A 17,058-nucleotide genomic window follows, 5' to 3' on the forward strand; every position below is an offset into this window, starting at 1 on the left:
CCATCCATTACATGAATTAAACAAGACCCTTAAGGTTTATTATAAATGAAAGTATGGCAAAATGATACATTTCTTTATAACAGCGTTCAAAGAGGCACATGATTATAGTAAAGGTGTACATAAATGCAGTGTAACGCAAGAAGCACATTTCTAAGTGTATACCCACTTCCTAGTCCTTGGAACATCTGTGGGGTGCGCCTAGTTTTGCGGGTTTGCGGATCCAACTGAAAATGCGCATTTTAGAAACAGTTCAAACGTCCCGTTCCATTACCAACTATATGCTGCACTGCTCCCACCCACACACTGCTCCTAATGCCAGACACAAACTGCACTGCTCCCACTGCTAGCCACATCATGCACTGCTCTCAATAGCAACCTCACACTACACTTCTCCCTATGCCAGCCACATACTGCACTTCTCCAAATGCACGCCACACGCACTGTTCCCAATGCCAGCCACACACTGCTCTTCTCCCAAAGCCAGCCGCATTCTGCCCTGCTCCCAAAGCCAGCCACACCATCCACTGCTCCCAATGACACCGCATGCACTGCTCGCAATACCATCCTCACACTGCACTGCTTCCAATGCCAGCCATCTACTGCACTGCTCGCTATGCCAGCGACAAACTGTACAGTGACCAATGCCAGCCACATGAAATGCTCCCAATGCTAGCTACACACTGCACTGCTCCCAATGCCAGCCACACACTGCCCTAACTATGCTAGCCACACATTAAACAGCTCCTACAGCATGCCAAATACACTGCTCCCAATACCAGTCGCACATTGCACTGCTCTGAATACCAGCAGCACACTGTACTGCTCCTATGCCAGCCATACACTGCACTGCTCCCACTGGCAGCCACACTGCACTGCTACCAATGCGCACAACATGCCCTGCTCACAAAGTCAGCTACATTCTGGCATCTGCACCGCCCCCAATGCCAGCCAAACAATGCACTGCTCTCAACACTAGCCACACACTACACTGCTCACAATGCCAGTCACAGACTACACAGCTCCAAATGACAGACACACCATGCACTGCTCCCAATGACATCACATGCACTGTTCCCAATATCAGCCTCACACTGCACTGCTCCCTATGCCAGCCACACATGCACAGTGTCCAGAGCCAGCCACATGCACTGCTCCCAATGCTAGTCACACACTGCACTGCTGCTCCCACTGCCAGCCACACTGCACTCCTACCAAAACTAACCACACACTAAACAGCTTACCAGCATACCATACGCACTGCTCCCAAAGCCAGTCACACACTACACAGCTCCTAATGCCAGCCACACCATACACTGCTTCCAATGACAGCAAATGTTCTGCTCCCAATACCAGCCTCACACTGCACTGCTCCCAATGCCAGACACATACTACATTGCACCCTATGCTAGCCACAAAGCACACAGTGACCAATGCCAGCCACATGCACTGCTCCCAATGCCGGACACACACTGCACTGCTACCTCTGCTAGCCACACACTAAACAGCTCCCAAAGCACACCATTTGCACTGCTCCCAATACCACAGTCACTCTGCACTGCTCCCTATACCAGCCACATACTACACTGCTTCCAATGCATGCCACACACACTCCTCCCAATGTCAGCCACACACTGCACTACTTCAAATGCACACTACATGCCATGCTCCCAAACCAGCTGCATTCTGCACTGCTGCCGAAACCAGCCACACACTGCAGTGCTCCCAGTGCAAGCCACACACAAAACTGCTCCCAATGCCAACCACGCACTGCAAAGCGGTCAATGCCAGCCATGCATTGCAGTGCTCCCAATGACAGCCTAGCAGCCTCACACTGCACAGCTCCCTGTGGCAGAAAAACACTATGCTGCTCCCAATGCCAGACAAATTCTGCACTGCTCCCAATGCCAGCCACACACTGCACTGCTCCCAGTGCTGCTAACACACTGCACTGCTCCCACTGCTAGCCATATACTGCACTACTCCTAATGCCAATCATACAATACAATGCTCTATATGCCCGTCACACAATGCACAGCTTCAGATGGCCACTACATGCGCTGCTCCCAATGACAGATACGTACATCACTTCTCCCAATACCGGCAATACAGAGCACTGCTACTAATGCCAGCCACATACTGCTTTGCTCCCAACGCCAGCCACACATTGCATTGCTTTCTAAGTCAGCCACACAATTCCCCAGCTCCCAATGCCTGCCACACTTTTCACTGCTCCCAATGCCAATCAAACACTGCACTGCTCCAAATGCCAGACACACATTGCTCCCAATACCAGCAACACACTGCACTGCTCCCAATGACAATTACTCACTGCACAGTTCTCAATGCCAGACATATACTGTATAGTACTGCACCCAATGCCAGCCACATACAGCACTGCTCCCAAAGCCGGACATACACTGTACTGCTCCCTGTGCCAGTCACACACTGCACAACTCCCAAAGAACACCACACATCCTGCTCCCAATGCCAGCTGCAGACAGCACTGTTCCCAATACCAGCAACACACTGCCAATGCTCCCAATGCCAATTATTCACTGTGCAGCTCTCAATGCCAGCCGTACACTGTACAGTACTGCTCCCAACGCAAGCCACATACAGCACTGCTCCCAAAGCCAGCCACACACTGTACTGCTCCCAGTGCCAGTCACACACTGCACAACTCCCAAAGAACACCACACATGCTGCTCCCAAAGCCAGCTGCAGACAGCACTGCTCCCAATGCCAGCAACACACTGCACTGCTCCCAATGCCAACTACTCACTGCACAGTTCTCAATGCCAGCCGTATACTGTACAGTACTGCTCCCAATGCCAGCCACATACAGCACTGCTCCCAAAGCCAGCCACACACTATACTGCTCCCAGTGCCAGTCACACACTGCACAACTCCCAAAGAACACCACACATCCTGCTCCCAATGCCAGCTGCAGACAGCACTGCTCACAATGGAGGCAACACACTGCACTGCTCCTTATGCCAGAGACACTCTGCACAGTGTCCAATGCCAGCTACATGCACTGCTCCCAATGCTAGCCCCACCATGCACTATGCCCAATGCCAGTTTCACACTGCATTGCTCCCAATGTGCACCACATGCCCTTCTAATACCAGCCACATACTGCACAGCTCCAAAAGAACACCACATGCCCTGCTCCCAATGCCAGCTGCATATTGCACTGCTCCCAATGCCAGACACAAACTGCACAGCTCTTAATGTGCACCACGTGCACTGCTCCCAATGCCAGTTGCAGACACCATTACTCCCAATGCCAGACACACACTGCACTGCTCCTATTACATCTAGCCCCATATGTTAGACAGACATTAGGTTGGCAGGGTCAAAAGGTCGACATGAAAATGGTTGACATAAAAAAAGGTAGACACAGGTTTGGTATTTTTTACATGTTTTTGGATTTTTTCATACCTTCTCTATCCATGTCGGAATAAAGGTGGTTATAGAACCTGCGGCAAGAGCAACGAGCCACTAAGCCCGAAGTGTGGTGAGGGAAGCAAACTCCACGAGGGTATGCCTTTCTACAATTGGGGGTCCCAGATAACAAAACTATCCACACAAACCCCAAAAATGCAAAAAATGTCAATCTTTTTAATGTCGACCATTTTCATGTCAACCTTTTGACCCTGTCTGCCTTTTGACTGTCTAACATGTGGGGTCTATGTATTGACTGTCTATCTTTTATACAGTACCACACCCCTGCACTGCTCCCAATGCCAGACACATACTACAATGCTACCTGCGCTAGCCACACACTGCACAGATCCCAATACACACCAAATGCACTGCTCCCAATGCATGCCACACACTGCACTGCTCCCAATGCTTGTCACACACTACACTGCTCCCAATGCCAGCAACACACTGCACTGATACCTATGCTAGTCAAACTGCAGAGCTCCTAATGCACACCACATGCACTACACAGCTCCCAACGCTAGCCACACACTGCACAGCTACCAATGCCAGCCACACCACACGCGCACTGCTCCCAATGACACCAAATACACTGCTTCCAATGCCAGCAATACACTGCACTGCTATCTATGCTAGCCACACACTGCACAGCTCCAAATGTGCGCCACATGCACTGTTCCCAATGCCATCCACACACCGTACTGTTCTCAATTCGCACCACATGCCATGCTCCCCAATCCAGCTGCATTCTGCACTGCTCCCAATGCCAGTCACACACTGCCCTCACTGCTCCCATTGCCAGCCACACACTACACTGCTTCCAGTGCCAGCAACACCACATACTGCTCCCAGTGACACTCACATACTGCATTGCTCACAGTGCCAGTCACACACTGCCCAGCTACCAACACTAGCTACACAATGCAAGACACACACTGCACAGCTCCCAATGCCAGCCACACCACGCACTGCTCTCAATGACACCACATGCACTGCTCATAATGCTAGTCACACACTGCACTTCTTCCTATGCAAGCCACACACTACACTGCTCCCAATGCCAGCCACACCATGCACTGCTCCCATTGACACCATATGCACTGTTCCCAATACTTACTTCACACTGCACTACTCCCAATGCCAGGCACACGCACTGCACCCAATGCCAGCCACAACCTTCACGGTTCTTAATGCTAGCCACATCATACATTGATCCCAATGCCAACCTCACACTGCACTATTTCCTATGCCATTCACACAACACTGCTCTAATGCCAGGCACACTGCACTGCTCCCTTTCCTAGCCAAATACTGCACTGCTAACAATGCTATCCACATACTGCACTGCTCCCAATGCCATCCTCACACTGCACTATTCCCTATGCCAGCCACACACTACACTGCTCCCAATGCCAGACACATACTGCAATGCTTCAACTGCCAGCCATGCAATGCCCTGATTATAATGCAAGCAACACATTGCTCTGATCCCCCAAAAAACACACACTGAACATATCCCAATACCAGCCACATACTGAACTGATCCCAGTGTCAGCAACACACTGAGCTGATCATTATGTAATCCATATACTGAGCTGATCATAATGCCATCCACACTCTGAACTGAGCCCAATGCCAGCCATACACTTATCCAATCCCAGTGCCAGCACAATGCTCATCCCAATGCCAGCTACATACTGATCTAGTGCCAACATCACACCAGTCCTAATACCAACAACGAACTGATCCAATCCTAGTGCCAGAATCACACTAACCCAATGCCAACAACAAGATCATCTAATCCCAGTGCCAACACCACACTCATCCCAATGCCATCCACATATTTATCCAATCCCAGTGCCAGCACAACACTGCTCCCAATGCAAACCATATGCTTATCCATTCCCAGTGGCACTCATTGAAATTACAGGTTGCCCGGAAACCCCCCTCCTCTTGGCCAGAAGCTCAAATTGTGACCACAACAGCAATAGTATATAATACAATTGCTAGAACTGCCGACACAACATAGAGTGTGGGACAGAGCAGAGCTGCTGCACATGTCCAGTATAGCAGCTTCTTCTACCAAGTTTCTGTATGTGTAGTTCTGAGCGTTCTATCACTTGGTTGGACCAGAGAGTAGCTGCCAGGAAGAAGAGACAGGTGCCTTACCATCAGGTAGGAGTTCTGTGTATTTATTTATTTATTATGGGATGTTTAATCTTTTGCTGACCACTTATGTTATTTATATTAGTTTAATATGCTTGATACAGCCTATACTATACACTATATATATTGTTAATTATTAAAATAGTACTCCATACACTATCCAGTGTATAAAAAGACTATTGGGTACATATGTATGTACAGGGCCTGTACTAGGTTCTTCTACCGCTCTCCCAGCCTCCTGCACCTATTCCAATGTTCCGCAGAGCAGGAGATTGTGGATTGCATTTAGAAACCCACCTCTTGAAATCCTGTATTTGCTCATGCAGCCGCATACTGTACTATTCCCATTGCATACAGTAGAAATGTAACTTACATTCTTATTATTAGCACTTTTAAACAACTTCCTGAATTAGCTACAACTTTTTTCTTTTCTGTCACTCCTGTACTGCGCATATCTTAATGAGTAGTAGGGGCTTTGTGGCTGCCTCTATTTCACATGTCAAAGCTGCACATTTCAATCTTTTCACTTAAATTAGCTTTCCCATATAAAGTAAGCCTGTAGGTGCAAAAAGCATCCTAATGAAAATATCTGCTGACGCCTGACCACTAACAACTCAGAGGACATGTACAAATCAGGTCATTTTTCAGGACTAAACCAACTCTGCTGCCAAGCACAGTATCCGCATCTTGATATTCATTAGACTATCTTACTGTATTTTGCAGCACGCAATATAATTTTTACATTTGAGTACCAGACCACATACCTCCCAACATGACCCTTTTCTGGACTTCCCTCTTAATGTATGAGGCTGTTACCTGTGTTGAGCTAGTTAATCGATAAGAAAGGTGTTTCACAAATCACAACAGGTGATGGCAATGATAGATTACAAGGGAAGTCCAGGAAAAGAACATTTTGTCCCTCCTGGAAAGGGTCATGTTGGGAGATATGAGACCATACCCATTAGTGCAACAACTACCCAACATTCAGCAAGAACACACCCATCCGCAAAGAAGGGACAATTACAGCCACATTCGTAAATCATCAAGTCTAACAAACCTTATTTTCAGTTCACAAATTACCCAGAGTGTGGTTCAGCCAGAGCTGGATTATAGGCGGAGCGGATGGGGCGGTCTTCCAGGGGGCCCCCACACTCTTGCAAACACTGCCCCGGTCCGGCCACCCTGCACCCTTCCTTGCCAGCTCCGAGTCCCGGCAGCACAGGAAGGATTTTATCTTTGAGGTGGAGACAGCTTTGTGAGCCCTTCCCCCTCGCGATCATAATACCATGATTCACAGGTGTATGCTAAAGGGAGTGGGGCTTAATGCCGTGAAGTGCTCACCCCCATCTGTGACTTGATGCTGTAGCCTAATAGGTACAGTAGTATTACTCTATTCCTCCCTCTCGCTCTCTCTCTTGGTCCTCCTCTCTCTCTCCTTGACACACTCTTTCTCTCCCTTTCTCTCTTGCTCTCCTCTCTCTCGGTCTCTGTCACTTCCTGACAGTTTCTCACTCATTCCCTCTTTATATCTCTCTCTCCCTTGCTTCTCTCTCTCTCTCTCGCTCTCCCTGACATGCTATCTCCCATGCTCCCCCTGTCGCTCTCTCCTTGACACCCTCTTTCACTTGCTCCCCTCTCTCTCTGTCACTTCTCTCTTTCTTGTTACCCACTCTCGCTCTGTCTCTCGTCCTCGCTGACACCCTCTCTCCCTTACTCACTCTGTCTCTTGCTCTCCCTCCCTGACACCACCCCCCTCTCCCTCTCTCCCTGACACCCTCTCTCTCCCTCCCTGGTACCTTCTCTCTCTGTCTCTCTCTTTGTCCCTGACAGCCTCTATTTCTCTCTTGCTCCTCTCTCTCTGCCCCCCTTTCTCTCCCTGACTCTCTCTCTCCCCTTCTGTTTCCCTCCCTCCATGAGACCATCTCTCTTTCTCTCATTCCCTCTTTCCCTGACACCCTCTTTCTCTCCCTGAGCCAACCCCTATCTCTCGTCCGCACCCCTCTCTGTCTCCCTCACTCTCCCCTCCACTGGCGTGCACAGCAAATTTTATTAGGGGGTGCATCGTCGGAGGGGTGTGTCTAGCACCGCCTTTTGGGCGTGTCTAGCACCATCTATTGATGGTCAACGCATATAAAATATCCACCTTTGTACCGATCCTAATAAAGCAGATACATTGTCAGATGTTGTGGTGTGCACCAAACACCCCTGATGGCACTCAGGCAATTACAGTGCTCCTCCTCAGCCTGGTCTGGCTCCCCCTCTCTTTCCCCTGCAAGCTGCAGCAGCTTACTTACAAGTCAGTCACTCACTGACACTGACAATCGCAGACTAGTTACTGCCGCTGCTGGAAAAACGAGTGACGTGTCAAAGCTGCTGCCGACCGTCTGCCAGTATTGAATTTGTCTTCCTAAAAGGAACGCTGGCTGCATGCTGCTCCTCATCAGTGGCTGGCGTTGGCATAGCATAGAAGGAGAGAGGTGGGCGTGTGACGGATGGACGTGCGAGCAGCATGACGTAATCACATCACATCACACTGTTTTTGTACATGGAGGTGGAGCTGGGAATTTGAAAGCCGGTGGCAGTGGCACCCTTGATTAACCCAGGCGTCCGGTCAGTAATGCAGTCCTGCAGGGTGCAGCGCAGAGGGGACAGTAATCAGCCTGCTCGGCAATCGCTGCATCAGGCATGTGAGATCGGGGTGCCAGACATTAGGGGGTGCCTGTGCGCACCAGGCACCCCCCCTGCGCACACCTATGCTCCCCTCTTTCTCTTTCACTCTCCCTGACACCCTCTTTGTCTCTCACTCCCTCGCCTACTCTGCTAAGTGGCAAAGTAGTGAGAGTAGTGGGATGCAGAGTCAATTTAATTGGTGGGGGCCCCCATACATTTGTTGCCCTGTGCCCTCACTTGCCTTAATCCGGTCCTGGGTTCAGTTTATGAAGAAATAAATGACTAAAAAATTATTGTTCTGAAAAGATCTCACTTAGTAGAGACCAGTAATGTCTTTTTTTATGTAACCTACTGTATATCAAAGAAACAGTACTGCATGAAATCAATTCTCCAAGTAGCATTGTACTGTATTAATAGGTTTCTTAGCAGGTCAAGCATAATGGGAGCAAGGAACAGAATTCTCACCTTGCCTTTTGAGATGGCTTTGCAGGCGATCTTGATTATTAAGTAAGACCAGAATAGATGCAAAGATTGAAGTAGTAACAGCAGGAGATTAAAGACCCACCAGGAAGGATAAGGACCCACAATTTCCCAGCTTTCAAACAGCGTGGTGTTTAGTATCCTGCAATACAGGGATAGAAGATTTTACAGTTTTGTCTCCACATGTAACTATATTGTTTCTTAAATAAGCATTTATGTAATCAAAAAAGACAGTGAACCATTTCCTTTCCTCATCCCACATTTCATTTTGTACTACAACCTTGCTGCTTACTTTATGACTAATCCAGAGTTGGTCATGGGGGAGGAGGGGGAATAAACCAAGCCGTGGAGAGAGATAAAGTTCCTGCCAATATACTTCCAACTGCCATTTTTCATAGACTCTTTCCAAGGTTTGATACTTTCTCCCCCAAGAGGAGTATAAATAACTCTAAAATAAACCACATGCAAAATTGGCATATTTCCAGTCACATGCAGATGTGTTCTTACATGCCACAGGCACCATTACATTATACATTAACCATTTACATTATATGCAACAAACACAATTTGATATTAGGAAATCAATTCAACTAGAAAAACCTTCCTAATACAGCAGAAGCAACTATCTTGCTTACTGAAAGAAGAAAAAACAGTTTAAACAAGCTCAAAGGCATAGTTCTGCAGGAGCGATGTAGAAAGCACTAATCAGTGTCTGTGAAGTATCAGCAGTCCAGTGGCAGAACTCCTGCAGTGCAAGCAGTGCCTCGCACTGAGGCCCGCCACTGTCCAGGGGCCCAAAGCATGTAATGAGTCAAACTGACTCATTACATGCCGCTGTGTGCTGCGGGAAACCGCTGCCCACAGCACACAGCCGCCCGCCGAGTAGAGGAGCGCAGTGGCCACGGGGGGGAGAAAGAGAAGTGGAGCCGCAGCAGCGCTGTGTAATTGGTGGAAGCGCTGCTGCTGCTGTCCCTGTCCTGCACCATAGGCTATCCTCCGACGCTGTGAATGCTGGGAAGCGCATCCCAGCATTCACAGCGGCGGTGAACAGCCTATGGTGAAGGACAGGGAGCACCAGCAGCACTTCCACCAATTACACAGCGCTGCTGCGGCTCCCTCCTCCACCTCTCTCCTCCTCCTTCTCTCCTGCCCGGGAACTCTGCCAGAAGCTGCACCGAGGAGCCTGACTGGAGAGAGTAAGTATAATTATTTCTTTCTTTCTTCTCTGTCTGCCGTAATGTGTCAAAAGGAGGACGCTGTCTGCCGTAATGTGTAAAAAGGGCACGCTGTCTGCCTTAATGTGTAAAAAAGGGCACGCTGTCTGCCTTAATGTGTAAAAAGGGGGACGCTGTCTGCCGTAATGTGTAAAAAGGGGACGCTGTCTGCCGTAATGTGTAAAAAGGGGACGCTGTCTGCCGTTATGTGTAAAAAGGGGATGCTGCCTGCCGTTATGTGTAAAAAGGGGGGCGCTGTCTGCCTTAATGTGTAAAAAGGGGACGCTGTCTGCCGTAATGTGTAAAAAGGGGACACTGTCTGCCGTAATGAGTAAAAAGAGGAAGCTGTCTGCTGTTATGTGTAAAAAGGGGAATCTGTCCGCCGTAAGGTGTAAAAAGGGGACGCTGTCTGCCGTTATCTGTACAAAGGGGATGCTGTCTGCCTTAAAGTGTAAAAAGGGGACGCTGTCTGCCGTAATGTGTTAAAAGGGGACGCTGTCTGCCGTAATGTGTAAAAAGGGGATGCTGTCTACTGTTATGTGTAAAAAAGGGGATGCTGTCTGCCGTAATGTGTAAAAAAGGGGATGCTGTCTGCCGTTATGTGTAAAAAAGGGGGACGCTGTCTGCCGTAATGTGTAAAAAGGGGACGCTGTCTGCCGTAATGTGTAAAAAGGGGAATCTGTCCACTGTAATGTGTAAAAGGGGCTCTACCTGGTGTAGTGGTGCTACTGTGCAGCGTAATTTGAATAATGGAGACTACTGTGCACCGTTATATGAAATGGTATTATGTTGTGGCCACACCCCTTCCCCACGAAGCCACGCCCCTATATATTTTTGCGCGCGCATATGGCGCACACTGCCCCTATTTTACATGGAGGGGTGGGGCTCCGACGCCATTTCTTGCACACAGTGCTAAAATGTCTAGTTACGGCACTGTTGCTAGGTATCCATTTCTCTAGCACTGAGCAGGTCCCCTCACCAGATCCTCTCCAGGGGTGAGGGGGTGGACTTGGATGGGATGGGGGGGGGGGGGCCCCAAAGCATTTTGTCGCACCTGGGCCCACCGCTCGCTAGTTCCACCACTGCAGCAGTCAGTCACAAGCAGTTGGCGTTTGCTGCTGACCATCATTTGGGCCTAATTCTGAGTTGATCGCAACAGCAAATTTGTTAGCAGATGGGCAAAACCATGTGCAGATATAACATGTGCATAGAGAGTTAGATTTGGGTGGGGTGTGTTCAAACTGAAATCTAAATTGCAGTCTAAAAATAAGCAGCCACTATTTTCCCTGCACAGAAACAAAATGACCCACTCAAATCTAACACATGTTATATCCGCCTCCCCTGCAGTGCACATGGTTTTTCCCAACTGCTAACAAGTTTGCTGCTACGATCAGGTCTGAATTACCCATGATCCGTTATTTGTTCCTGACCACCTGCATATAATATTGGTTTCTCAGTTGTATATTCGCCTTTACCCTGGTTTGCTGCACAGTCCAGTAAGCACTCCCGTTCACTACCTGTTTTCTCCTCTATGCTCGATGCGTGCGGGTCTATGAATGTGTCTGCTTTCTGGGCGTTTGCAGTGCAAATTCAGTCGAAGCTATGCCCACAGGTGTAGCAGTCACTCTGCATCAGCCCTCTACCTCCTATCTTAATATGCATGAAGAATTTAAAGGGTACAAAGCAGGGGGGGGGGAACCAGAACTTTGTATGCTCCATACCACTATTTTGAAGGGGCACCATCCCAATGCTTTTAGAGAGAGACACCTCTCTGCAGTAGTTGTTAATGTTATGACCCATAGTAGTGCCCTAGTTTCTTTTATGAATCGTAGTAGTGCTTAAGTTCACCATATGTCACATTTCAGAGCTGGCAATACACATTATGCCGCACAGTGCCCCCAATTCACATTATGATATATAGTGTTCCCGTTCATATTGTGCCTCATTACATTGCCCCAGTTCATTTTATATAACATTAAAATGCCCTCGAGTTCATTTTATACCACAGATATATTGCATGCCCCAGGGAAAAGGTTTAAAAGGACCCCTACGTACCACCCAATGGCGAAAAATGTATATAACACAGGGGAGGTGGCCTCTCTCAGCTCTGGGCCCCATAGCAGCTGCACTGCCTTCAGCTATGGTAGCTATGCCCTTGGTACTAAGCACCCAAGGTGAAACTTTGGCCAGAGTGCCCTGGGTACGTGGCCATGTTATTCAATGGGCAAGGCCATAAACTTGATGAAATTTAACCCAGAAAATCTGTGCACTCTTAGCTTTGCAAGACAGCACTACAGCAAGTGGGACATACGGGATCCAGTCAGATACCAGGCGTTTGGGACCCCGGCAGTCGGACTTACAGTACCAAGCAACTATCCCTGGAGACAGGATGAAGTGTTCTTCTGTCTCTTGTCATTCTTTTCCCACTGTAACTCCTTTAATTAAATTCCAACATGTTTCATATAAATCCTTGTATGGCTGCTGTTCAGTGCAGGTTCCCCAGAAACCATAAAGCTCTAGGCAGCCAGCTTAGCTCATCTAGTGGTAGTGTTGACCCTGATTGGAAGACACACATTAGAAGGGTGACTAATTCTAGGGGTAATGGTCAGTGACAATAAATAACAAATACAATTGAGGCTCCAAAGCGAACACAAATAACACATTTCTACTCAGGTGGGCACCTACTAAAAAGGTGTGTGCTGTCACAAGGTGGACAACATATTTTTTTAACTACCATTTTACTTTGCTTAACTAATAGATTGATAAAACCTTACGGTCTGTTTCTCCCACATATCTACATAAACATAAAATCAGCCATTATTATTACTACATAATATTGGGGGTTATTCAGCCGTGCAGTGGGATGTAATAATGCCCGAGTCCGGCGGCTGTGCGGGATGCCGGTCGAACGTGGACATTTTTTTAAAGGGGCAATCACTTACAAGGCATAGTTTTGCCTTGTAAGTGATTGCCCCTTTAAAAAAACGTCCGAGTTCGTCCGGCATCCCGCACGGCCGCCAGACTTGGGCAGCATTACATCCCGCCAATAGTTGGAGTTGCTGTTCATGAGCAAAGTACCAATTATCAGTGCTTTGCGTATGCACAGGACCCTGCGACGATGGATGCACTCAGTGCGTAAAGTGGTCCTAAAGAGGTGGTGGAACTCTCCCCCACCCTCCACCATGGCCGTGAAATAAAGGGATTGCCGCAAAAAGGGGAGTGGCCTCAAAAGAAAGGGACGTGGTCACCAGTGGTGCAAGTGGGCAGGTACGGCATACCCTTAAGAATTTAGCCATAGGTACGCCGTACCCACCGCCGCTGGGCCGCCACTCATTGCGCTCACCAACTAGACCAGCGGTGGCCAACCAACGGCTCTCGAGCCGCATGCGGCTCTTTCAACCTCCACATGTGGCTCGATTGCTTCCTGGCCACCGCTTTCTCCCTCCCTCCGCTGCTGCTCACCGAACTGTTGCTGTGAGGGGAGGAGAGCAGAGCGTGCGCCTCTCCTGCCCCTCAGTGTCTACCTTCAATTCGGCGCCAGCCCGTGAGCCAATCAGAGCTCACGGAGCAGCAGCCAAGGGTCCTGATTGGCTGCCAGACCACAAGCTTTGATTGGCTCACGGAGCGGCACCTATTTGACGGTAGACACCCACACTGCCGTTGGAGACTGAGGGGCAGGAGAGGCGCATGCTGTGCACTCCTCCCCTTACACACAGGACAGCAGCAGCGTGGTAAGCAGCAGGGGAAGGGGGGGCACTGTGAGGACATGTGTACCTGGCACTGGGGGCATATCTGGCACTGTGGGAACATGTGTACCTGGCACTGGGGACATTTCTGTATCTGGTACTGGGGGCATCTCTGTATTTGGCACTGGGGGCATATCTGGCACTGTGGGGGCATTTCTGTGTCTGGCACTGGGGCATATCTGGCACTGGGGGGCATTTCTGTATCTGGCACTGGGGGGCAATGTATATCTGACACAGTGTGGGCATTTGTGTATCTAAAGAAATTAAAAGTCAATTTAATAGCGACATAATTAAAATTTAATAAAGTGCAAAAACTATTTAATTCATATACATCACCTCTCCATATAAAAAGTATATAGTCTATAAAACGTTGTCAGGACACCAGGCTCACCCCCAGTTTGGCCCCACCGAATATTGTTTGTTCTTCCCAGTGGGCCATAAATAGATTAGCATAGCTGGGGGCGAACCTAGTGCCCATAGCAGTACCTGTCTGCTGTATATAGAATGTTCCATCAAATATAAAATAGTTATTCACTAAAATAAAAGCTATGCTTTCTAGGATAAAATTCTTTAGTTCTACCCCTAAAGTGCTTAAATTTAAAAAATAGGATACCGCAGCTAAACCTTTATCTTTCTCGATAATTGTATATAGTGTACTAACTTCAGCACTACATAATTGATCACCTTCCTGCTACTCATAATTAGAAAGTTTTTGCAACACATCACTAGTATCCTTTTAGTATCCATTTAGGTACCCTTGTTCCCAAGGGACTCAACTGTGATTTTAAGTTGAAATGCGTTTTAGCTTGATATATAGTTATTCTATTTTTGTAATATTTCAGCTGTTTCATGCATTTGCACTTTATTACTCATGGTTCATTTTATTGGGTATGTTGTTTTATCTATCCAATTATATTTTTATATGTATGTCACTAACCCTGTTTTTATTTTCTTTAAGGTATTACTATAAATATATTTTAATGTTATATTGTGGACATTTAGTACACATCTGGAGAAGTATTGACAGCATCTACATGTATAAAAGTACGATCACCGGTGACTGGAACGCAAATAAACTATGGATATAAGGACTTCCGGCCAGGTGAAACACACAGCCATATTGCTTCCGGCCACGTGATCGTGATTTGAGGTTCTTAACCTGGGTAGAACGCACGGCCATGTTATTTTCGATCATGTGACCGCTTTGCGCATGCGCTTGGAGGATGCTATGCCAGCTAATGATAACGTAGAACAGCTGATCAATGTATTAGTTAGGGTATAAGTAATAGGGTTTGGGAGAGCTCTATATGCTTCTGAGGAAGGACCGTAAGCATCTGAAACACGTTAAGCAAGAAATTTCCATGTTTTATCATCCCGCGGCTGTCATCTATAAACTGGTGCTGGAGTTGCAGTGCTGGATCCCGGTTTCCGGAGCCGTTCATCCAGGGTGCTTCTATCCATCTGGGGCTACCAGGACTCCATTACCAGCTGCTGTTAAAGCCTATGGGATTATATATGTGCCTGTTTCCGTCTGTCTGGTGTTAGTGCAATATATAAATAAATCAATGTGATTTTAAAAGGTTAACTGCACTATTGCACTTTCTCTATTCCTTTGTACCCCTTTATGAGCCTTGGGGCTCATATACTGTATATGTAAAGGTGGATACAATTTGTTACAGAATCATCTTTCCAGGATATTTCTATTTCATCTGGGAGTCTGAGGATCTTTACAATTTGCTGCTGTTAATACCAATGGGGATGTTTATGCGCTACTACATTCGTTTGTTTGGTGTGATATAATTCACATTAGAATTAAGAAAGCTATCATTGAATTTTAACTGCGCAATTCAATACCCTGAGTATGGTAAATAAATTTTACTCTCCACCGTTTTTTGGTGTTTATGTGTAAAATTGGGTGCTATTGGAGCGATTTGAATCTGTGTTTCCTTTCTTCTGTCTAATTGGGCATTTGTATATCTGGCACTGTGAGGCAATGTATATCTGCCACTCTGGGGGAATTTGTGTATCTGGCACTGTGGGGCAATGTGTATCTGGCACTGTGGGGCAATGTTTATCTGGCACTGTGAGGCAATGTATATCTGGCACTCTGGGAGCATTTGTGTATCTGGCACTGTGGGGCAATGTGTATCTGGCACTGTGGGTCATATGTGTATCTGGCACTGTGGGACAATGTATATCTGGCAGTATGGAGCAATGTATATCTGGCACTGTGAGGCAATGTATATCTGGCACTCTGGGAGCATTTGTGTATCTGGCACTGTGGGGCAATGTGTATCTGGCACTGTGGGTTATATGTGTATCTGGCACTGTGAGGCAATGTACTGTATTTTTGGCACTGTGGGACAATGTATATCTGGCAGTGTGGGGCAATGTATATCTGGCACTGTGGGCCAACGTATATCTGGCACTATTGGGGTCATATGTGAATCTGCACCCCCATATGTGTATCACACCCCCATTTTCATTGTCCACGCCCCATGTGACATTTGGCCACACCCATTTTTACGCACGCAATTTCTGTGCGCACACAGTACAGGTACCTATAAGCCATTTTTTCTACTTGCACCACTGGTGGTCACCGAATAGTATCCCCAATTCAAATTATGCCGCACGGTAGCACAATCTTATTAACATTACACCACACATTAGTGCCCCTTATACACAAAGCCCACAGTAGTAGCACCCCAAATACACATAATGCCCACAGCAATAGTGCCACTTATACAATGCCATCAGTAGTAGTGCCCCTTATGTCCCCAGGAGTGATGCCCCTTATAAAGTGCCCCCTATGCAATGCCCTCATTAGTAGTGCCCCCAGTAGTAATGCCCCCAGTGGTAGTGCCCCGTGTAGTGTTGCTTCCAGTAGTTATGCCCCCCACAGTTATGCCCGCAGTAGTTATGCCTCCAGTCAGTAGCTATGCCCCCTGTAGTTATGCTCCAGTAGATTTGTCCCCCGTAGTTATGCCCTCAGTCAGTAGTTATGCCCCCAGTCAGTAAATATGCCCCCTGTAGTTATGCACCCAGTAGATATGCCTCCAGTCAGACCTTATGCCCCCAGTAGTTATGCCCCCTGTAGTTGTGCCCCAGTAGACGTGACCCAGTAGTTGTGCCTCCAGTAGATGTGCCCCCAGCAGTTGTGCCCCCAGTGGTAGTGCCCCGTGTAGTGTTGCCTCCAGTAGTTATGCCCGCAGTAGTTATGCCTCCAGTCAGTAGTTATGCCCCCTGTAGTTATGCCCCAGTAGATTTGCCCCCTGTAGTTATGTCCCCCGTAGTTATGCCCTCAGTCAGTAGTTATGCCCTCAGTCAGTAAA

General features: G+C 47.8%; 1 protein-coding gene and 1 long non-coding RNA gene across 6 annotated transcripts in view; one reads left to right on the forward strand and one right to left on the reverse strand.

Annotated features, from left to right (window-relative positions):
• LOC134944749 (uncharacterized) overlaps positions 1-15,316 on the forward strand; it is a 160,413-nt gene extending 145,097 nt beyond the window's left edge. For both annotated transcript variants that reach the window (XR_010181937.1, XR_010181938.1), the window contains one exon: positions 14,685-15,316. This is a non-coding gene — a long non-coding RNA (uncharacterized LOC134944749). The remainder of the gene's footprint in view (positions 1-14,684) is intronic.
• The window catches only part of CERS6 (ceramide synthase 6), a 694,449-nt gene that overhangs the window by 7,617 nt on the left and 669,774 nt on the right, over positions 1-17,058 (reverse strand). For 3 of the 4 annotated variants that reach the window (XM_063933580.1, XM_063933579.1, XM_063933581.1), the window contains exon 9: positions 8,752-8,908. The exons of the other annotated variant lie outside the window; for it this stretch is intronic. In XM_063933580.1, the coding sequence (XP_063789650.1) occupies positions 8,752-8,908 (157 nt within the window). The remainder of the gene's footprint in view (positions 1-8,751; positions 8,909-17,058) is intronic. 4 annotated transcript variants of the gene reach the window in all.

This window comes from Pseudophryne corroboree, chromosome 7, assembly GCF_028390025.1.
Source record: "Pseudophryne corroboree isolate aPseCor3 chromosome 7, aPseCor3.hap2, whole genome shotgun sequence".
NCBI classification, from domain to species: domain Eukaryota; kingdom Metazoa; phylum Chordata; class Amphibia; order Anura; family Myobatrachidae; genus Pseudophryne; species Pseudophryne corroboree.